General features: G+C 37.0%; 1 protein-coding gene across 2 annotated transcripts in view; it reads left to right on the top strand.

The window, feature by feature from the left end:
* Positions 1 to 23207, top strand: part of LOC106082911 (glucose-6-phosphate 1-dehydrogenase) — a 30605-nt gene extending 7398 nt beyond the window's left edge. Inside the window, exons 1-4 of one of the 2 annotated variants that reach the window (XM_013245667.2) lie at positions 10371 to 10518; positions 14923 to 15200; positions 21397 to 21614; positions 21681 to 23207. In XM_013245667.2, the coding sequence (XP_013101121.1) occupies positions 14988 to 15200; positions 21397 to 21614; positions 21681 to 22743 (1494 nt within the window). In that variant the 5' untranslated portion in view covers positions 10371 to 10518; positions 14923 to 14987 and the 3' untranslated portion in view covers positions 22744 to 23207. Of the gene's footprint in view, positions 1 to 10370; positions 10519 to 14922; positions 15201 to 21396; positions 21615 to 21680 lie in introns of those variants that run through there. The other variant, XM_059366459.1, reaches the window with a different exon arrangement.
* The last annotated feature ends 848 nt before the right edge of the window (positions 23208 to 24055 follow it).

Genomic DNA, 24055 nt, shown 5'->3' with positions numbered 1-24055 from the left:
AATTGCGGATTTTTTAAAAGAAAGTAAATGCATTTTTAATAAAACTTAGAATGAACTTTAATCAAATATACTTTTTTTACACTTTTTTCTAAAGCAAGCTAAAAGTAACAGCTGATAACTGACAGAAGAAAGAATGCAATTACAGAGTCACAAGCTGTGAAAAAATTTGTCAACGCCGACTATATGAAAAATCCGCAATTACTTTTTGGGCAACCCAATAACTCCCATATTTTAGCAGAATCCATGGTGGTGGGTTCCCAAGATTTGGCCCGGCCGAACTTAGCACGCTTGTTGTATTTTAATTAAATTAATTTAAAACCCTGGTAGAATATCACATTTTATTGCACACATATGAGTATCAAACTTTTATTCTCTATCACTTCCCCTATAAAACCAAAAAAGAAACACAAAAATATCTCTATTCTATCCGATTTTATGTATCCGGCATTATCCAAGACCATTTTTCAAAAAAGTCGAATTTCCACCATTAAACAGGAAAAATACCGTCTACCCCAAATCGGAGTCTCTCGATTCTTAATTCCATGTCTATTTGTGAAGTGTACTCTTATATGGGAACTACTATCAAATATTGGCCTATAGGAATATACTTTTGCCAGGCCGAGTCGCTGGCAAAATTTTAGACAAATTGAATTAAAAATGTGGATTTCAGAACAAAACATACCGAAAATTGGGGGTACGTTAGTATAGGACTTACACTTAAAGTTGGATCGATACGGACCATATTTGTTATATTAGCATTTTATAGGCTTAAGGTGTTTAATGTGAAGATCGATCTATATGGGTGTTTCATTAAAATATGGACTGGGTTACGTATATTATAACACCCATCCTTCGGTGGTGGCTATAATAAGCATTCCGACACTGAATGTATTCTTTAAGTTACATTGCGCTTATAGAGGGCGCATTTTTCATCCGATAAGGATAACATTTTGTACAATGATTTCTCGCATGACTTCCAACTGACTTTATTAACCTTGGTTTTATTTGGTCTGTGCATTTATATTGATTCTATATAGATCGGTCTCCGGATTTTTACTTCTATGTAGGTGATGGAAAATTAACGATAGGTACTATCGATATTTATTATTAAAACTATCGAAAATGTTGCTATTATCGATAGTTTGCCAGCTCTACTGAGAAAGCCTGCACTTGTATCTACCGCACTGCACCGAGATTAGTACATAGATCACCCTATGGTGGTGGTATAAAAACAACAGAAAAAGTTCACCGCAGATACTTAACGGTGAAACAAATTGTTCCAAACTTTAGTGGTGGTGGACATTAAATACGGCTTTAAGGAGCTGAAGATTTCAAATCTGGAGTACAGTCTATGCGGAGTCGATGAAAAGATGTAGTCCTCTACAGTCCATCCTCGAACATAATGAAGAAAGAAAAGAAAAGCTAAACTTGTATCTCTGTGCAGCTTTCTTTTGGACTTAAAAAATTGTTCGACTTTTTGATCATTGAAAGCCGACTTTGACTTTTCGACTTTTTTACACTAAAAGTCGACTAATCGATTAGTCTAAAGTCGACTTTGGGATCCCTACTATATCGCATCCCTACTAATCGCAATAAAATTTGATCAAATTTCGAGGCAGTGTTCATACATGGATAATATTGCAGTTATGACAATTTTATATACAGTGGGCGAAAAAAGTCTACGTACAACCCTAAATTTTGGTAAAAATCTATAGTTTAGTTTATAACCTATTTTGATTATTTATCGATTATAAAGAGACTTAAAATAAAACTATATCATAACATTTTGCTATAATATCAAGCGATTCCCCAGATGGCTAAATTGGTACGTAGACTTTTGTCGTCCACTGTATATGAGCTTAACGAAAGTGTGGCTTCTCTTTAACCTTTCGTCAGTTACCAATAACCTTTTACCAGTTTACCATATGGATTCTAAATGAGATCATGTAACATTATCGAAAGTAATTTCCATGGCAATACAATCCTATTATGGCAATGAAATGTTATAAAACAAAAAAAACAACAACAAGCCTGATCATTGCAAAATAATAACATACTCCTCATAATGTTAATATGGACAAAAAAAAAATATTTCATAGAATAACTGCCTACCTACTGAAAAAACGCATAAAACGCCATGTAATACTTAAAACATATCACAACGTTTGTGAAAGTAACATATTCTACGCATAAATTATAATTTTGAATGTACTCGCAAATATATTCAAGATTAAGGTCAAGAAAACCACGTACGTCCATTTGTCTGTTGATAAACCAAACAGCGTTCCATTTAAATAAAAAAAATAATGCGTTAACAATTGCTTAAATTCCAATGACCATAGCTAACGACAGACAATGGGAGCTCATGTATTCAATCACTGAGAACGCTCAAAGTCGAGTTATTGTTTATTTTTAAGGAATTGAAACAGTGCATGACTTTTTGATTACCGCATCTCATTAAGGTTGGCTAAGGTATACCAGCAATATGGTAGTCGCAACCGCATAACTCTAGTGGGCTATATGGAAAAATTCCGATTCAGTGAAAATTGATGAAAGATTAGGTTAGTTTAGGTTGAAAAGAGGGTGCATATATATTAATCCGCCCCATGCCCCTATGAATATAAAACTAAGTCAGTCATCGGATTGTTGTGCGCTCTAAAAACTAAAATGTAAGCTCGAAAAAAAATCAAGTTAGGAATTCCTTCTTACTTACAAAATCCTTAATTGTTTTCCATGCCACTCTCCTAAGTTGGTTCATGTCTGGAATCGTGTCCCCACGTAAGTACCGGTGTCTGTTAGCCGCGAATGCCGGGCAATGATATGAGAAATACTCCTACGTCTCATCATCTCCCCCACATACCCTACACATGCTATCACTTGCCGCACCGATTAGCCAACCTTAAGTGAGTTCGTAGTCCTATGTGACCAGTTATGACACCAAAAGCTATACTGACCTCCTTCTTTGGTTAGGTTAGGTTAAGTGGCAGTCTGCCATCAGACTCACTTAGATGTTTTCGTCCATTGTCTTACCACAGGAACAGAAGAAGGAAGATGCCTTCTAGTTCCTACCGTTGAATCATCCAGCTCGCTTTATAATAGCCCAATAACTTCTGCAAAAGTCGTTGCTGGCAACCTTCAGTCTGTCAGCATGTTTTCCGATTAGACAGTGACCTGTCATGACGGACACAATGGCTAAGACGTCAGTTCTATCCAATGACAGTAAAGCGGTAGACCTCTTCAAGTCTGGATTAGGGAAGATAGTTTTTGAAATGCTCACAGTCCCCTCTTTGTGACCATCTATCATTCGTTGTCTTTGGGGCCTGGTCCTAAAAACTTACCGATTTGGCTGAAATTTTGCACGTTGACTTCTACTATGATCTTCAACATCCAAACGAAGTATTGTTCGAATCGTTCTATAACCTGATATGGCTTCAATAGTATGGACAATTTTATGCATTATCTTTTGGTTTGTTTCTCTTTCGACGACAAACTCAATCGAAAAGGAAAACCGCTGATCACAACACACACCGACCACTATGGGATGCGTTTCGTCATTTTGTTAAAATAACTCATCGGCCATATTAGGTGTGGAGGTTTCAAGAGCCATACATTGGTATGTCGTACTTTTACCGAATATACCACGAACACGTGTCTATGATGTAAGCACGACACTAACACCAGTCGGATGCTTTCACACTAGCTGTTCTTTTTGCCATTATCCTTGGTTTGCCTATAAAGAAATTCCAGGCTAAGAACTTGACAAATGCGATCGATGGTGGAGGGTATACAAAATTTGGACCAGCCGATCTTAGCACGCTTTTACTTGTTCTCTCTTTTTTGCTGAAGAGAAGTCCTTTTCTTCCCATACGTCTTGGAGTTTATTCAGACATTTTATATTTTTTTAATCATATTTGTACCTCATACTCCCATTCAAGGCCTTGGATGCATGCATGCTGTTTAAAGAAATCCTAAGTATTGAATTTGGTAATAGATCTTCAATCGTTTTTCAGACTCTATCTTGGAGCTATCTATGGATATCCTGTTCTCTTTGTTCTCAAAACTCAGTATAGACAAGTTTTCCTACTTAAAGCCCCGTATCATACATTCTTCTGCAGAAGTGCCTTACAGATTCTTTCCTCTGTACTTCTTATCGCCCTCTTTCTTACTATACCATCAACGTTTTTCGATCTATATACAGCAAGTCGCCATCTGTACTCCTGTCGTTGGAGAGCTGGAAGGTTCAATTTCTCACTCAAAAGTTAAACATCACCTTCATAGTTTCAATATTAAAGCTCTTCAAGGCTTCCCATGTTTACTTGATTTTTATACCCTCCACCATAGGATGGGGGTATACTAATTTCGTCATTCTGTTTATAACTCCTCGAAATATTCGACTAAGACCTCATAAAGTATATATATTCTTGTTCGTCATGACATTTTAAGTCGATTTAGCCATGTTCGTCCGTCCGTCTTTATGTCGAAAGCACTTTCGAAGCAAATTTTCGAAGGAGTAAAGCTAGCCGCTTGAAATTTTGCACAAATACTTCTTATAAGTGTAGGTCAGTTGGGATTGTAAATGGGCTATATCGGTCCATGTCTTGGTATAGCTGCCATATAAACCGATCTGGGTTCTTGACTTCTTGATCTACTAGAGGGCACAATTTTTATCCGATTTGGCTGAAATTTTGCATAGTGTGTTTTATTACGACTTCCAACAACTGTGCTGAGTATGTTTGAAATCGGTTCATTAATTTAAATAGCTGTCATATAAACCGATCACGGGTCTTGACTTCTTGAGCCACTAAAAGGCACAATTTTTATCCGATTTCGCTGAAATTTTGCGTGACATATTTTGTTATGACTTCCAATAGCTGTGCTGAGTATGGTTGAAATCGGCTAATAACCTTATATAGCTGCCATATATATATCGATCTCGGGTCTTGACTTCTTGAGCCACTAGAGGGCACAATTCTTATCCGATGTGGCTGAAATTTTGCACGAGGTGTTTTATTATGGCTTCCAATAACTGTACCAAATATGTTTCAAATCGGACCATATCCTGATATAGCTGTCATTTAAACCGATCTGGGATCTTGACTTCTTAAGCCTCCAGAGGGCGTAATTATTATCCGATTTGGCCGAAATTTAGTACAACGGCTTCTTCCATGACCTTCAATAAACGTGTCAAATATGGTCCGAATCGGTCGATAGCCTGATATAGCTCCCATATAAACCGATTTCTCTTTATAACTTCTTAAGACCCTAAAGGGCATAATTTTTACTCGAGTTGGCTGTAATTTTACTCAATGACTTCTACTATGGTCTCCAACATTCAGTTCAGACCGGACCATAACTTAACATAGCTCCAATATTATAGCAATTCTTCTGTTTTGTCCTTTGTTTTCCTAAAAGAGATATGGGGAAAAGAACTCGACAAATGCGATCTATGGTGGAGGGTTTATAAGATTCGGCCCAGCCGAACTTAGCACGCTTTTACTTGCATTTTTTAATTTTTTTCGAGTGAACATTCCACAATGGATTTTATAATTACAAATGTACTCATACCTAGTGAATTGCCATTTCAATTCAAAGTTTTAATACGAAGCTTAAAGAGTGCTTTTAAAGTCACCACAACAATAATACCTTATTTCATATGGATATAGTATTACGTTACATCTACAAATAGATTTATATTGTTATTTACATATGAATACATACATGTATGCACTTTAACTAAACAAATAAAAATTGTTTTGTAAATAGCATTGTTAGTTTTAGTTTGACTATAAATATGTTTAGTACATATCAGATTTTAATTATCAAAATTTTACTAAGTTTTTTCTTTACATTTTAATTGTCTAAATGCTATTCCGGAACAAGCACCATGATCTATCATACAGTAGAAGTTCTTGTTCCGCTGCGCCTTCTTTTACTTTATATGGAACAACAGTCACTTGGCCCTGAAAAATATATCAGCTTCGTGCTCTGCTCTCAAATACCCCATATTGCCCTTGGTTTAACGGGAGTTTGTGGGATGAGGCGCCCCCCAAAATTGGTTATCAAATTCGTTTTCTAATCTCAAATAACTTTCATTTGAGCCATATATTGTCATGGTCGGTAATTGTACTCTTTGGGGGGGTGTTTTGGGAAAATGGCGGTGCCACTAATACATGGTATCCACATTTGGATATCGGAATCGTATTCTACTTCCAAATACCTTTATTTGAGCCCCATATTGCGATGGTCAGCAAATAATTGCTGTTTGTGGGGTGTTTTGGGGAAGGGGTTGATCCCCAGAAAATTGGTCTTGAAAGTGGGTATTAATTTCGTGCTCTACTCCCCAATGCCTTCCATTTGAGCTCCACGTTGGCATGGTCCATAGTCGGTAACTATGCCCGATTTAGGGGTGTTTGGGGAAGTAAGGTGGTCCCCAAATACAGCCCTGAAAATATATCGGCATCGTGCTTTACTCTCAAATATTATTCATTTGAACCCCATATTGCCATTGGCCACAAAATTGGATATCAAATTCGTTTCCTAATCTCAAATACCTTTCATTTAAACCCCCTATTGCAAAGGTCAGCAAATATGTTCGGTTTGGGGTATAAAACTATCAATATTGACCTCCACTCTCTTTAAGACCCAAACTGTCAAGGTGAGCAAATACGTTCTATTTGGAGGTTGTTATTGGTCCCGAATGTTTATATCAGATACTTGATCTACTCCCATATACCTTTCATTTGAGACCCATATTTATATAGTCGGCAAAAACTATCAATATTGACCTCCACTCTCTTTAAGACTCAAACTGTCATGGTGAGCAAATTCGTCCTATTTGGGGGTTGTTATTGGTCCCGAATGATTATATTAAATTCTTGATCTACTCCCAAATACCTTCCATTTGAGCCCCATATTTATATAGTCGGCAAACATGTCCGGTTTAGGGGGTGCTTTGAGGGATGGGGCGGTAACTCAGTGACTTAGCCCTGAAAATATATATCAGATTCGTGTTCTACTCTAGAAGACCTTTTATTTGAGCCCCATATTGCAATGGTCAATATTGACATCAGATTCATGCTATACTCCCAAAGACTTTTCATTTGATCACCATTTTGCTATGGTCGTAAATTTGTCTTCTTTGGGAGGAGTTTTTGGGGAGGGCGGCCCCCAAAACAATTGGTCCCACATTTGGATATCAGATTCGTATTCTACTCACAAATACCTTTAATTTGAGTCCCATATTGCCATGGTCGGTAAATATGTCCGATTTCAAGGACACTTGGTCCGATAAAGGGACATCAGATATGTTTTCTAATCTGAAATACCTTTCATTTGAGTCCCATATTGTCATAATTAGTCGGATCTACCTACGCCGGAGCTTGTGGAATCCCCCGTCGGAACCACTCTGTTCCATCAACAAACCTCAAGAGGTACGTTTGCAAGTTCACTCAGATCACAGAAGAAACGGCTCCCCAGAAAGGAGAGCCTACGTCTCTGCAGACCCGGACAGGGCACAGCAAGTGCTTAATAGTCTCCTCCTCATCGAGGCAACTCCTACAGACGTCATTGTGCGTTATCCCCATGCTCGCCGCCATGCGGCCTATGGCACAGTGTCCGGTTATGACCCCTGCCAAAGTACTCATCGAACTCATATCGAACGCCAGCAACTTTCTCGTCCTACTCCGGTCGATGACCGGCCATAGCGCCTTCGCAGTCTGGCAACCGAGTACCGAGTCCAACCGACGTCGCCCTGGCCATCACATCTACTGTGTTCAGTAGCTCGACAAATGACACGTAGGCAAAACAGATGACTGGTACCCGGTCCTCCTGGCGCGCTCTTCCGCCCTCTCATTCCCTGGAATCTCCTCATGCCCAGGATCCCATGTCAGCGTCACATAGTGGGTCCGGAGCCTATCCAGAGACTCCAAACAATCCGCCACGCATCTCGATCTTACCATCCTCGAGCCTACAGCCTTCGGCGTCACATCGTGGATATGGAAACTATCCAGGGACTCCAAACAATCCGCCACGCATCTCAAACTCACCATCCTCGACCTTACGGCCTTAAGCACCGCCATACTGTCCACATAAATTCTGAGTTTCGAGGTTGGTAAATCTCTTACCAGAATTTCCCTTGCGGCCACTGCAATGGCACAGACCTCTCCCTGAATGAACGTGCACTCGTCCGGCAGTCTCAGAGACATACTGATAATGAGTGCATCAGAGTAGACCCCCAATCCAGTCCCTGACTCCATCTTGGAGCCATCGCTATAGATCGAGGTCTCATCCTCCTCTAGTACACCATCCACCATCCATTCGTCCCTCTCAGGAAAACCAATCGCGAATGCCCTCACTCCAGTCGGCACTGGTGCCAGGTAGTCGGAGATCCTCCTCAGTCTACCATCCGATTCCATCCAACCATTCTCCTTAAACCATTCTCCTTCAGCATGACGAGCTCTCTCAGCCTAAGCGTGACCCTGTCGGCGCAGTTCCAAATATAGGCCCTAATGGGCTGCATATCCAGCATCGCCTCCAGGCTTGCCTGCGGTGCGGGTCTCAGCGCCCCTGTGATCCCAACGCAGGACAATCTCTGAACTTTCTGGCACTCCTTCGCATGCGTCCTCTTCCCTACGGCGTCCCATTATACCAGTGCTCCATAGGCCAGTATTGATCTCACGATATCGGTATACATCCAATAATTCATCTTGGGAGTCACCCCCCCACTTCCTACCGAACATCCTCCTGCAGGAGTAAAAAGCGCACAGAGCCTTACGGCTTCTTTCCTCGGTGTTCCTCTTCCAGGACAGTTTCGAATCGAGGACTATGCCTAGGTACTTCGCTTCCTTCGACAGCCGCAGGGTGACCCCGTCCAAGGACGGGAGTCTGAACTCCGGTATCTTATATCTACACGTAAAGACCGCCAGCTCCGTCTTCCCTGGGTTGGACCTCAGCCCATTTCTGGTAGTCCATCGCGACAACCTCCTCAGTGACCCTTTCATGATCTCGCTGATCGCCGACAGAAGCTTGCCTCGGGATCAACAGCACAACGTCGTCCGCATAAGCGATAATCCTCAGCATTTGCTAAAATTTTAGGGCGATGTCATACGAAAATAACAAACAGGTGTGATAGCAAAAATGATAAATCGTATGTAAATTGACAATTTTGACAAACATTTTCAATTACATATGCATACAAAAAGTGAAATGTCATAAGATATTTACATGCCGTGTAATAGCGCCTTAAATAATCCACGCTTTTAACAATATTTACAACAACGGCTCTTTATGATAATGGCAACATTGGTGCATGATTTTGCAAAGTCTTTTCTATCAGTGTAGACAACAAAAACTAACTTTATGATAATGACAACATTGGTGCATGATTTTGCAAAGTCTTTTCTATCAGTGTTGACAACTAACTTAACTTAACTAACTTAAAATATAATGTCCTCGTATATGAACCTTTGTGTCTGAAACTCAAGTAGTCATACGAAAATAACAAACAGGTGTGATAGCAAAAATGATAAATCGTATGTTTTGTTTTGTTTTGACAAACATTTTCAATTACATGTGCATACAAAAAGTGACATGTCATAAGATATCTACATGCCGTGTAATAGCGCCTTAAATAATCCACGCTTTTAACAATATTTACAACAACGGCTCTTTATGATAATGACAACATTGGTGCATGATTTTGCAAAGTCTCTTCTATCAGTGTTGACAACTAACTTAACTATTGTAACTTAAAATATAATGTCCTCGTATGTGTACCTTTGTGTCTGAAACTCAAGTAGGGAGGTTAAGATTTTATTTACGAATCAAAACGCTTCAATTTTGTCAAATGCATATGTACTTGTATATGAGCATGAAGCTGTTAAATGAGGCATTCAAAGCGTCTGAGAAAGTAAAAGTTTATTTTTTGACCAAAGATTCTCAATGATCACGTATGGTTAGTTATTCGTATAATTCACGATGTCATCAACACGTTTTTGGTTTCTTCAAACCCGAAGTAAACTCGGCACCTTACGAGTACTCTTTACTTTTGGTTCATTTAAAAGAGAGTGCCTTAACATGAATGGGATATTTCATTTAGTGCCCTTCTAAGTAACTGCATTCTCTTAATATGTCGCATTACTTTTAATTGCTTCATTGATGTAAGTATGAGGCTAAGTGTTTAGGTGCTTGACTTGATTGTCATATTGATTACGTCAGAGATCTTTCTCCTAGATTGTACAAAATGAACTATTAGTGCACACATCTTACTGTCTATAGATTTGTAATTCTCTCACTTGCACTAAAATCGCAAACCTTAGCTTTAGAAGGGGTAACAAATCTGAAAAAATGTGAATTTCCATTTCGTTACATTAGTAGGCCCTGAAACAGCACAAGATAAAGATTGACTACAGTCACAAAATCGACAACGTCTACAACCAAAATATAGCAATTAACAGTGATTTTTATAAAAAATATATATATATATATTCGAAAGTATTGAAAACGTGTTTGCCCTAGATGGTGTGTATATTGAGATACTATCTCTAAAGACATTGTATGGGTCATTGTATTATTTATATTAGCGAAAAAATTTAACCCCTCTAATTGATGGTAACAAATAAACTCAAAAAACAAATCAATGGTGATGCTTCAGAGTTGAATATGGCATACTTGCAAAACCGCCTTGAGTTATTTTAAGCTGAGTTTTTATTGAAAAAAAAAAATAATAATAATAAAACGTAAAAAAATTCGGAACAAAATTTTTATCTAGGAAGGAAAAATCGATTTTACGGGCCCAAACGCAATATAAGTAACTGATGTCAAAGCTAGATATTTTTATTATATCATAAAAAATGTAAATAATGGATTTGTTTTAATTGAATTCATGTCATGTTCTAGTTTAGTTCTATATAGTGTAAACCACGTGTTATCGGCCGTCTTCGCATGATATCGATAATTTTAGCTATGGAATTTCGTAATATATTTTTGATACATACAGTGTTCACTAAAGAAGGTTAAGTCACTTGCCCAGCTGATGAAATATTGCAATTTCAGAGTTGTATCGAAATAAACAAAATGCAAAATTGCAAATTTTGCCCATGAACATTCCACTAAGGAACAGGGGCAAACTTCTCACATATCAATGAGTACAGTCCGATTCAAGTTTAAGCTCAATGATAAGGGGTTCCTTTTTATAGACGAGTCCGAACGGCGAGCCGCAGTGCGACACCTCTTTGGAGAGAAGTTTTACATGGCATAGTACCTCACAAATTTCGCCAGCATTAGGAGGGGAAAACCATCGCTCAAAATTTTTTCTGATGGTCTCGCCAGGATTCGAACCCAGGTGTTCTGCGTCATAGGCGGACATGCTAAGCTTCTTTTTATAGCCGAGTCCGAACGGCGAGCCGCAGTGCCACACCTGTTTGGAGAGAAGTTTTACATGGCATAGTACCTCACAAATATCGCCAGCATTAGGAGGGGAAAACCACCGCTGAAAATTTTCTGATGGTCTCGCCAGGATTCGAACCCAGTGTTCAGCGTCATAGGCGGACATGCTAACCTCTGCGCTACGGTGGCCTCGAAATAAACTCTTATGCCGATTCCGATTTTAAAGTTTTTTCCAACATTTTGTTTATTTTTTCCCATTGTAATTGTTTTAATTTATAATTTATACGTTTGTAATCGCAAATCTTTTAATTTTTTGGCTGCTGCACGTGCCAATGCAAATAAAACAAGTAAATGTGTGCTAAGTTCGGCCGGAACGAATCTTAACACCCTCCACCATGGATCGCAATTGTCAAGTTCTTTGAATGAATTTTTCAAATAGAAAACCAGTAAGGAAAGACAAAGGTAGGGCGGTTATTATAATGGGTTATTAAACAATCCGTATCACATTTCGAGAAAATATGATCAAACTGTAATAACTACGGTTGACAAATGACAACATTATTGCAAACTACCCAAAATTGGATAATGTGGTACTCGTCGAGAAAAGCGCTGTGCAAAATTTTGGCAAGATTGGTCAAAAAATGCTCTTGCAGAGGCTTTAGAAGTGAAAATAGGGCGATATACATATATGACAGCTATATCTAAATCTGAACCGATTTCTATAAAATTCATTTATAATGTCGAGAAGCAAGAAAAAATCCTTCCAGGATTACTGCAAATCGGACGTGAATATGTATATGAGAGCTATGTCAAAATCTGAACCGATTTCAAGCAAACTTTATAAACATTGTGGAAGTCGTCGAGATAAGTGTTGTACAAAATTGGGAAGATTGGTCAATAAATGCGCTTGCAGTGGCTCTAGGAGTGAAAATCGGGCGATATATATGTATGAGAGCTATATCTATATCTGAACCAATTTCCATGAAATTCAGCAGTAATGTCGAGAGTCATTAGAAAATCCTTCCTGCCAAATTTCGAAGGAATCGGGTAACAAATGATCATTTAATTGCATTATTACTGCAAATCGGACGAACATATAAAGGGTGATTTTTTTGAGGTTAGGATTTTCATGCATTAGTATTTGACAGATCACGTGGGATTTCAGACATGGTGTCAAAGAGAAAGATGCTCAGTATGCTTTGACATTTCATCATGAATAGACTTACTAACGAGCAACGCTTGCAAATCATTGAATTTTATTACCAAAATCAGTGTTCGGTTCGAAATGTGTTCAAATTTTGACAAATTTTGTTCAGCGATGAGGCTCATTTCTGGTTGAATGGCTACGTAAATAAGCAAAATTGCCGCATTTGGAGTGAAGAGCAACCAGAAGCCGTTCAAGAACTGCCCATGCATCCCGAAAAATGCACTGTTTGGTGTGGTTTGTACGCTGGTGGAATCATTGGACCGTATTTTTTCAAAGATGCTGTTGGACGCAACGTTACGGTGAATGAACACATTTCGAACCGAACACTGATTTTGGTAATAAAATTCAATGATTTGCAAGCGTTGCTCGTTAGTAAGTCTATTCATGATGAAATGTCAAAGCATACTGAGCATCTTTCTCTTTGACACCATGTCTGAAATCCCACGTGATCTGTCAAATACTAATGCATGAAAATCCTAACCTCAAAAAAATCACCCTTTATATGGGAGCTTTATCCAAATTTGAGCCGATTTCTATGAAATTCACCTGTAATGTCGGGAGTCATAAGAAAATCCTTCCTGCTAAATTGCGAGAGAATCGCAGTTTTACTGAAAATCGGACAAACATATATGGGAGCTATATCCAAACCTGAACCGATTTTTTCTAATTTCAATAGGCTTCGTCTCTAGGCCGAAAAACATGACCGTACCAAATTGAAAACTTAGACAGACGGACAGACAAACGGATAGACGGACAGACAGACGGACAGACAAACGGATAGACGGACAGACAGACGGACATAGATAAATCGAATCAGGAAGTGATTCTGATTCGATCGTTATACTTATCAATGGGTCTATCTCTCTTCCTTTTGGGTGTTACAAACTAATTCACTAAGTTATAACATCATGTACCACAGTAGTGGTGTAGGGTATAAACACTAGTCAAAGAAAAACACCACCTCCAAAATTTCAGGCAAATCGAGTAATAATTGCGCCCTCTACAGGCTCAAAAATCAAAGTATAATCGGGAGATCGGTGTATATGGCGGCTATATGTACTGATTTAGACCATACTTGACACAGTTGTTGGAAGTCAAAATAAAAAACTTCATGCAAATATTCAGCCAAATCCGATAGGAATTGCGTTCTCTAGAGGCTCGAGAAGTCAAGACCCAAGATCGGTTTATATGGCAGCTATATCAGGTTAGCGCAGTTGTTGGGTGTCATAACAAAATAAGTCATGCAAAATTTCGGCCAAATCGGATAAGAATTGCGCCCTCTAGAGGCTCAAGAGGTCAGATCGGGAGATCGGTTTCTATGGCGGCCATATCAGGTTATGTAGTGATTTGGACCAAATTTAGCACATTTAATGGGAGTCATACCAGAACACTTCGTGTAAAAATTCAGCCAAATCGGATAAGAATTGCGCGCTCTAGAAGCTTCGGTAGTCAAGACCAAAGGTCGGTTTATATGGCAGCTATATGAGGTCATCATCCGATTTAGACCATACTTGGCGCAGTTGTTGGAAGCCCTAAAAAAATAGCACGTGCAAAATTTTAGCCAAATAGGATAAGAATTGCGCTCAAGAAATCAAGACCCAAGCGTGCTTTCGACAGATGGACGAACATGGCTATATCGACTTAAAATGTTATGACGATCAAAAATATATGGCAGCCATATCAAAACATGGGCCGATTTGGCGCATTTACAATCCCAACCGATCTACAGTAATAAGAAGTATTCGTGCAAAATTTCAAGTGCCTAGATTTACTCCTTCGGGGGTTAGCGTGCTAAGTCTGGTTCAAATCGCTTCATAACCTGATATAGTTGCCATATAAACCGATCTTGGGTCTTGACTTCTTGAGCTTCTAGAGAACGCAATTCTTATCCGATTTGGCTGAAATAACGCTGAGGAATGACTTCCAATAACTGCGCCAAGCATTGTCTAAATCAGTCTATAACGTGATATAGCCTCCATATAAACCGATCTCCCGATTAGATTTCTTAAGATTCTAGAGGACGCAATTCTTATCCGATTTAGCTGAAAAATTGCAATCATCGTTGAGGAATGTCTTATATAAACAGATCTCCCGATTAGACTTTTTGATCTTCTAGAGGGCACAATTCTTATCGATAACTTGATATAGCTATCATATAGACCCATCTCCCAATTCGACACTCTGAGCCGCTGGAGGACGCAATTCCTACTCGATTTGCCTGTAATTTTGGAGGTGATATTTTTCCATATCGGTCCATAAAACAATCCATTTTAGGTATATGCTACACTTATTTTAAACATTTTTTCTGAATTTGTTTTTCTTCCTTTCAGGTCACGATCAAAAAAACCACGAAGAAACTCTAGATCGTATTATCAAAGCCCTTAAATCTCCCACCATGGTGTGTGAGGGTACACATTTTGATGGCAAAATTCCTCACACATTTGTGATATTCGGTGCATCAGGTGATCTGGCTAAAAAGAAAATCTATCCTACATTATGGTGGTTGTATCGTGATAATTTGTTGCCAATACCCACAAAGTTTTGTGGTTATGCTCGTTCGAATTTGACACGTGATGATATAAGGAAATCGTGTGAGAAATACATGAAGGTGAGTCCTATGTTAATGTGGCAGAATACAAGTAATTAAATGAAAATAATAGCATGAACTTTGTAGACAGACTTATGATTTGAAAATAATAGCATGAACTTTGTAGACAGACTTATGATTTCCAAAGGTGGGCTCAAGTTTCACAGTGTAAATCAAAAAAAATGCAAAAAAAAAATCTTAATGATTAGAGAATTAATAAAGAAAATTATTATTATATTAATATATTATTATATAATGTCCCAAATGTAATGAAAGAAAGAAAAATGTTCATGATATTAATGATTTTGTCATAACATTTATGAAAATAATGTTTAAATACGTCCCAATGAAACATTTATGAGACACTTTTTATAGATCCCAATTCAATGAAACATGTCATAATATTTATGAAAGTTTTCATAACATTTATCACAAACTTTCGTAACATTATGCGAAATAAGATTTAAGAAAAAAATTCATAAAATTAATAATTATTTTTATTATTATATTCATTTTTATTATTATATACCCTGTTTTACTGATTATAAAATGTTTTCATTACATTTATAAAAAAAAGAAAGATAAAACCAAAAGCTTGGATATTTAGTAAAATTAATTGAGTTAAAATTTGTGCATTAATCCAAGTACTATGTTGTTGTTGTAATGGAGGTAGCGAATCTTGACCCGTCTTTAGGAAGGCTGGATCATTTCGAACCATAAAACCGACGCTGTACACATAACACAAGTGTTCCACAGTTGAAAAAAAAATATTGTTTGACAGTTACCTTTTTTGTATGAATTTTTATGGCCTATCAATAGCTTCACTTTGCAAATTATGTACCAAGTTTTTACGCTTCAATTCCTCGTACAGGCGATAGTCAGTTCGGGATGCTCCTAAAAATGTAAAGATGTGTTATTAGATAATCGAATTCTAATAAAATACCACGGAGGCCACCGTAGCGCAGAGGTTAGCATGTCCGCTTATGGCGAGATCATCATAAAATTTTCAGCGGTGGTTATCCTCTCCTAATGCTGGGAACATTTGTTAAGTACTATACAATGTAAAAACTTCTCATCAAAAGAGGTGTGGCACTGCGGCACGCCGTTCATACTCAGCTATAAAAAGGAGGCCCTTTATCATTGAGCTTAAACTTGAATCCGACTTGAATCGGATATGTGAGAAGTTTGCCCTGTTCCTTAATGGAAAGTTCATGGGCAAGTTTGCATTTGCATCACGTATCCTCAGGTTTATTTTGTGTCGAAAACCAGCACAGCACAAAACTCTATATTAACTCCCGTACTTACTTGTTACACTTTTCACTTCACTGCAAAGTTAACAAGTAAAACCCCGTTAAGTTCGAACTTTGGATACCCACCACCTCTGATGTATATGTAAACCGGTAAAAAATGCATGCATAAATCCGGTGAAAAATGCATACCTGTATCGAAATATGTTCCGATTTTGATCAAATACTTATTGTCCGATTTGGCTGAATTTTAACATGACGTCTTTCATTAAGACTTCCAACAACTGTGCTAAGTATGGTTTAAATCGGTATAAAGCTGCCATATTAACCGATCTTGGGTCCTGACTTCTTGAGCTTCTAGACGGCGCAAGTCTTATCCGATTTGGCCGAAATTTTGCATGAAGTGTTTTATTTTGACTTCCAACAAGTGTGTCCAATATGGTCTTAATCAGTCCATATCCTGATATAGGCGCCATATAAACCGATCCCCCGATTAGACGGCTTGGGGTTCTAAATGGCGCAATTCTTATGCAATATGGTTAGAAATTTGAATAAGTCGTTTTGGTACGACTTCCAACAATTGTTCGAAGTATGGTCCAAATCGGTGAATAACCTGATATAACTGCCATATAAACCGATCTCCCAGTTTGATCTTTTGAGAGTCTGGCGGGCGCAATTATTACTTGATTTGCCTGAAAATTTGGAGGTGGTGTTTTTCTATGACTGGTGTTTTTCTATTTAAAAATATCATTCAAAGAACTTGACAAATTCGATCCATGGTGGAGGGTATGTAAGATTCGGCCCGGCCGATCTAGCACACTTTTTATATTTATGGTAAAAATTGTTAATATTATAAATATTTTCTTAACATGTATGCAACAAAGTTCCATATAAATATATAAGAATTTTTTTTCATAAACGATCATATTCATACATTTTTATCTATGAAGAATTTTCATATTTACGATTTTTTCATTAGTATAATAAAACTTGTCATAATATTTATGAACAAAAGGTTATGAAATTCGATCATTACATTTTTGGAGGAAAATTCTTTCTGTGTATTGAATGAAATCGTCTTTTTAGCCTCAAAATTTGTTAACTAGAAAATAAAACGCTATTGATTTATGATTTTATTATTATTGATTTTCACTGTGAAACACAACTTAGTACCAAACTTGTGAAAGGGGGTGAATATATTGTAAAAACTTCAAACAGTTGCGTGGTTCGGTTTTGACCTTATTCATTTTTGGGGGTAGAAGAAAATCTGCTAGACTATATGAAAGTATTGGACTCTATGATATTCTCAGTTCCACATTTCCTCTAATGATATATAGATTCACGTACTTGCATCTCGAAATTGGGATTTTCTAGTATGGTGAAGATGATGTTTGTCCTACACTTCATTCATGTGTATGCACAACATTTGGTCAATCACCCAGTAATGATCAATGTTTTGCTTTACTATTTTGGTTAATTACAAAGTATAACGCCATCATTGTTATCAGTTTTGTAGACTTAAATGCTACGACTAAATGGAATGAATAGTCGTTCGGAAAATGATTCATGTGCATATAATTCTATATATAATCAATATACATATGAATATGCACATGTGGTATATAAAGATGTTACCTTTTTGTCTACGAAACAAATCAATCAGATATCTCTTGATAAGCTCTCCACGACAGCTTTCCACACCTCCGAATTTAATTAATTGTATATCAAAGAAAGTAGTCGCTAAGATAGAATTCAGAGACCCTTAATCTCTTAGCTACTACATATTTGATAGAAAATAGAAAAAGTCGTCATCAACACGTGGGAAGAATAGTCTATGAATAATCCTGATGAGATGTATTTTTCTTCCATTCTTACATACTCTTCCATTCTTACCATAACTCTAAGGATGCTTCTACACAGGATGTGTAGAAAATAATCTACGTAAATAGTCAAACAGACCGGAAGACGACAAAATAAATGTGATTAGATCAGAGTTAGCGAAATATTGCGGTGAAGTTCCAAGATTTTGGAGGCCGTATTAAACTATAAAACTTGGCATGGGTTGGCTATGAGCACCACAGTGGTTGATACTCTATGTCCTCCGATTTGTTGGTTGTTCATCGTCATAACAAGAAGCTCAGCTGGAAGCTATCCGGGCACGTCCACAGGTTGCGGATAGTAGAATGCTTCATGTACGGAGTAGCTGCAATTGCAGTAGCCGACAATCAGCGATATCGAGTGGACAGTCTCAGTGGAAAGTCGGGCGGCACCGCCTCTTGCCTAAATATTGAATGCACAGAAAAAAATAAAAATTGGTTTCAATCGCGAAATTAATTGATCTAATTAGTTTTTTAATTGAAACTGATACAATCACGAAAATGTTCATATTAATCACAGTTTTTGAAAAAGGTGATGAAAATTTTTTCAATTAAAAAATTGCATATTCAATTAAAAAATGATTGAATTTTTTAATTTTTCATTTCCAATTAATTTTTTAATTGATCCCATTAAAACAAGTAAAAGTGTGCTACATTCAACCGGGCCGAATCTTTTATACCCTGCACCATAAATCGCATTTGTCGAATTCTTTTCCCGGTATCTTTTTTTAGGCAAACAAAGGATAAAAGAAAAGAATTGCTATGATATTGGAGCTATATCAAATTATCGTCCCATAATTGAATTGAATGTTGGAGACCATAGTAGAAGTCATTGTGTAAAATTTCAGCCAATTGGAATAAGAATTGCGCCCTTAAGGGGCTCCAGAAGTAATATAGGGAGGTGCGCTTATATGAGAGATGTATCAGGCTATAGACCGATTCAGACCATATTTGACACATATGTTGAAGGTCAAGGGAGAAGTCGTTGCACAAATCAGCCAAACCGAATATGAATTGTGCCCTCTAGAGGCTCAAGAAGATAAGATCCCAGATCGGTTTATATGGCAGCTTTATCACGGTATGAAACATTTTAAACCATATTTGACAAAACTCGTCGTGCTAAATGTCAGCCAAATCGGATGGAATTGCGCCCTCTAGTGACTCAAGAATTCGTGATTCAAGTCGGTTTATATGCCAGCTATATCAAGTTATGGACCGATTAGAACCACACTTAGCAAAGTTGTTGGAAATCATATAAGTCAAGGTCCCAGATCGGTTTATATGGCAGCTTTATCAGGATATGAACCATTTTAAACCATATTTGACACCGTTGTTGGAAGTCATAACATAACATGTAGTGCCAAATTTCAGCAAAATCGGATAGGAATAGCGCCCTCTAGACGATCAAGACCCCAGATCGGTTTATATGGCAGCTTTATAAGGTTATGGAGCGATTTCAACCGCACTTAGCACAGTTGTTGGAAATCATAACAAAACACATCAAATTTCAGCCAAATCGGATAAGAATTGCGACCTCTAGTGGCTTAGAAGTCAAGATGCCAGACCGGTTTATTTGGCAGATATATCAGAACATGGACCGATATGGCCCAACCGACCTACACTAATAAGAAGTATTTGTGCAAAATTTTAAGCGGCTAGCTTTACTCCTTCGAATGCTTTCGACATATATGGCAGAGTTGTTAGAAGTTAGAAACAAAACACTTTGTGCAAAATTTCAGCCAAATCGGATAATAATTGATCCCTCTAGCGGCTCAAGAAGTCAATATTCGATATCGGTTTACATGGCTGCTATGGACCAATTTGACCCATTTACAACCCCAACCCACCTGCAATAATAAGAAGTATTTACGCAAAATGTCAAGCACCCAGCTTTACTTCTTCGAAAGTTAGCGTGCTTTCGACAGACAGAATGACGGACGAACGGACATGGCTTAATCGACTAAGAATGTCAAGCAGATCAAGAATGTAAATACTTGTTGGGTCTTGGATCAAGATTTCGATATGTTACAAACAAAATGACGAAATTAGCATACCCCCATCCTATGGTGGAGGGTATAATAAATAAATCAAATACATAATTTAAAATAAAAATAATATTTTGACAAATTTTTCATAAAAATAAAATTTTGTCATAAAAATAAAATTTGGACAATATTGCTCTATATAGAGAATATCAAAAAATGACTGAATGAATTTTTAAAACAGTTCAACAATAAACAAAAAAAATAAATTAAATTTTGAGAAAATTTTTATGAAAATTTTACAAAATTTTCATAAAAAAATTTAAACAATTTTCATAAAAAAATTTTGAAAACATTTTTATAAAAAAGTTTTGAAAAAATTTTTTAAAAATTAAATTTGGACAAAATTTTTATAAAAATAAAATTTTAGAATTTTTTTCAAAAAAATAAGACTTTCTACAGAAATACAAATTTTCTATTAAAACAAAATTAAAAAAAAAATTGAAATTTTAAAAATTTTTTAAACTTAAAAAAATTAGAAAATTAACAAAATTTTCAATAAAAACAAAATATAAAAAAATAGAAATAAAAAAAATATAAAAAAATAGAAAATGTAAAAATTTTCATGTTGAAAGAAGTTTTGTAAAAATAAAATTTTAGCAAAATTCATAAAAATAAATTTTTGCAAAATTTTTTATAAAAACAAAATTTTGAAAAAATGTTGACAAAAATTTAACATTATTTTCATTAAAAAAAACTATTGGGCGAAAATAAAATTTTGACAAAACTTTTATAAAACATAATTTTGTAAAAGTTTTCTTAGAAGAACTTTGCACAATGCTCGATTGGATGCCACTGCAATTGCTCATCCAAAGAGCAGCAAGGAATATTACACTCAGGCTCAGGAGCCCTTCAGGAAACCTAGGCATTCCTCTTCTCTACGATAAACATTCTCTTTAACTTAAGCATCGTTCCTTAGCGAGACTGACAAAAAAATGTTTAAAGTGTAGGTAATTTTTTGGCATTATTTCATAACAGCTATTATTGGCATTTTCTTCTTCAGCTATAAAGAATTCCATATTTTCATTTTTTATGCTTTTTCAACTTTCAGGTTCAACCCCACGAACAACAGCGTTATGAGGAATTTTGGAAATTAAATGAATATGTTTCGGGTAAATATGATGGACGTCTGGGATATGAGCTATTACAGCAACAAATGGAGGCCATGGAAAGCAAAGGCATTGCTAATCGCATATTTTATTTGGCTTTACCACCATCGGTGTTCAACACGGTGACAGTGCAGATCAAGGAGATCTGTCTGTCAAAAAAGTGAGTATTGTCTTGCGAATTGTTGTTGGTTATGTCTGTGGTTGTGATTATTTTTTGTATTTTTAGAGGCTGGAATCGTGTCATCATTGAAAAACCCTTTGGCCGCGACGATGCTTCCTCCAAAGAACTCAGCGACCATTTAGCCTCTCTATTTCACGAGGATCAACTCTATCGCATAGATCATTACTTGGGCAAAGAAATGGTCCAGAATCTAATGACCATACGTTTCGGTAATAAAATTCTAGGTTCCACCTGGAATCGCGAGAACATTGCCTCAGTATTGATAACCTTCAAGGAACCCTTTGGCACCGAAGGCCGTGGCGGTTACTTTGATCAATTTGGCATAATACGTGATGTCATGCAAAATCATCTTCTGCAAATTCTTTCGCTGGTAGCCATGGAGAAGCCAGTCTCATGTCACCCCGACGATATAAGAGATGAAAAAGTGAAAGTATTAAAAAGCATAAAGGCCTTGACCTTGGATGATATGGTATTGGGCCAATATGTGGGCAATCCCCAGGGTACTGGTGAGGCTGCCAAGGGTTATTTGGATGATCCCACAGTGAATCCGGATTCTACCACGCCCACATATGCTCTGGGCGTATTGCACATAAACAATGAACGCTGGCAAGGGGTGCCATTCATATTGAGATGCGGCAAAGCCTTAAATGAGCGTAAGGCAGAAGTGCGTATACAATATCAAGATGTGCCTGGCGATATATTCGAGGGCAACTCGAAGCGCAATGAACTGGTTATACGCGTCCAACCCGGCGAGGCTTTGTACTTTAAAATGATGACCAAATCACCCGGCATTACATTTGACATCGAAGAGACTGAATTGGACTTGACCTATGAACACCGTTATAGAGATTCCTACTTGCCTGATGCCTACGAGCGTCTAATTCTGGATGTTTTCTGTGGCTCACAAATGCACTTTGTGCGCTCCGATGAATTGCGAGAGGCCTGGCGCATTTTCACCCCCATACTGCATCAAATTGAACAAACCAAGGTGCAGCCCATACCTTATGTCTATGGCTCACGCGGTCCCAAGGAGGCAGATCGTAAACTACACGAAAGTAATTTCAAATATTATGGCTCCTACAAATGGCATGGCAATAAAAGGCAATGAGCAATTGAGCACCACTTGTAAGATACCCCAAGGACGTTTGTAAATTGTTGTACAAATATTCATTTATATAGTGGCAATTCTCCATGTATTATAGTTTATATTCCCGATATGTTATAATGCAACTCATCACTTTGCTTGTGACTAGGCAGAAATTTTAAATGTTCCCCGTTTTCTGTTGCTAACTACGAATTTATTTTGAATATGCAGGCTAACCCACCGTTCATAGTAACCCCCATGTAATCTCCACCACCCACATTGAAATTCTCAAAAAAGTGTACCTTAATATCCTATGGTAATGTAATATCTCCCTAGATTTCCTCTCAACCCCCTTCCATTTGTTAAATAGACAAGCCTATGTATACGAATTTTCTCTGCGTATATTTATAATAAATGAACAAAAAAAAAACAATTTTACTCATATATAAAGCAAACTATGGATTTATGGTTATTTTTTACACTTATGGTTTACTGAATAAACATTTTATTTAATAAAAATAAATATTTAATGAAAATAATACGAATTTTTATTTTTGAGGTCCGTGTATAATGATATGACTTGACATTTATTATAAAAAAAATAAAAAAAAATTGTCAAAATTTCATTTCTATAGAAAATTTTGTCGAAATTTTATTTGTATAGAAAATTTGGCAAAATTTTATTTCTATGGAAAATTTAGTCAAAATTTTATTTCAATAGAAAATTTTGTCAAAATTTCATTTCTATAGAAAATTTTGTAGAAATGTCATTTCTATAGAAAATTTTGTCAAAATTCGTATTCTACTTGCAAATACCTTTCATTTGTGTCCTATATAGCCAAGGTCTGCCTGTACCACTGTGTCTGCTACATATTTGTCTCTATTTTTTTTTTTTTCATTTTTGTTTCGTAGTCAAGTTTGTCCATCGCTACAATTTTTCCTTCTCTGTCAGCACTTAAAATAAGTATATCCTTATTCTGTTTCAAATATTTTCTTGCCTGTACCACTGTGTCTGCTACATATTTGTCTCTATTGCTCATTTTCGGTTTTCGCAAATGGTCGCCAATTTATGTAGTCAGTTTGGTACTTGCCATCTCTTGATCTTCTCTGCTCTCAACAATCTGTATACACTTCTCACCCTCCGCTATAATTTTTAGTAATGGAAAGTTGGTGTCTGTGTGTGGGAGGGCATGCGAGAGAAAGCTACCACTGTATGTTTCTCGGTATCTCTCTCGATGTTGTGTTCTCAAACCACTCTTCGTTGATAACAATGTTGAGTTCCCTTGTCCTGTTGTTGTCTTAATGCTTGCAGTTTTTTTATCTGTGATTTTGTTTT

This window comes from Stomoxys calcitrans, chromosome 4 (genome assembly GCF_963082655.1).
Source record: "Stomoxys calcitrans chromosome 4, idStoCalc2.1, whole genome shotgun sequence".
Lineage (NCBI taxonomy): Eukaryota > Metazoa > Arthropoda > Insecta > Diptera > Muscidae > Stomoxys > Stomoxys calcitrans.
This window is presented reverse-complemented; position numbering and strand designations above follow the sequence as displayed.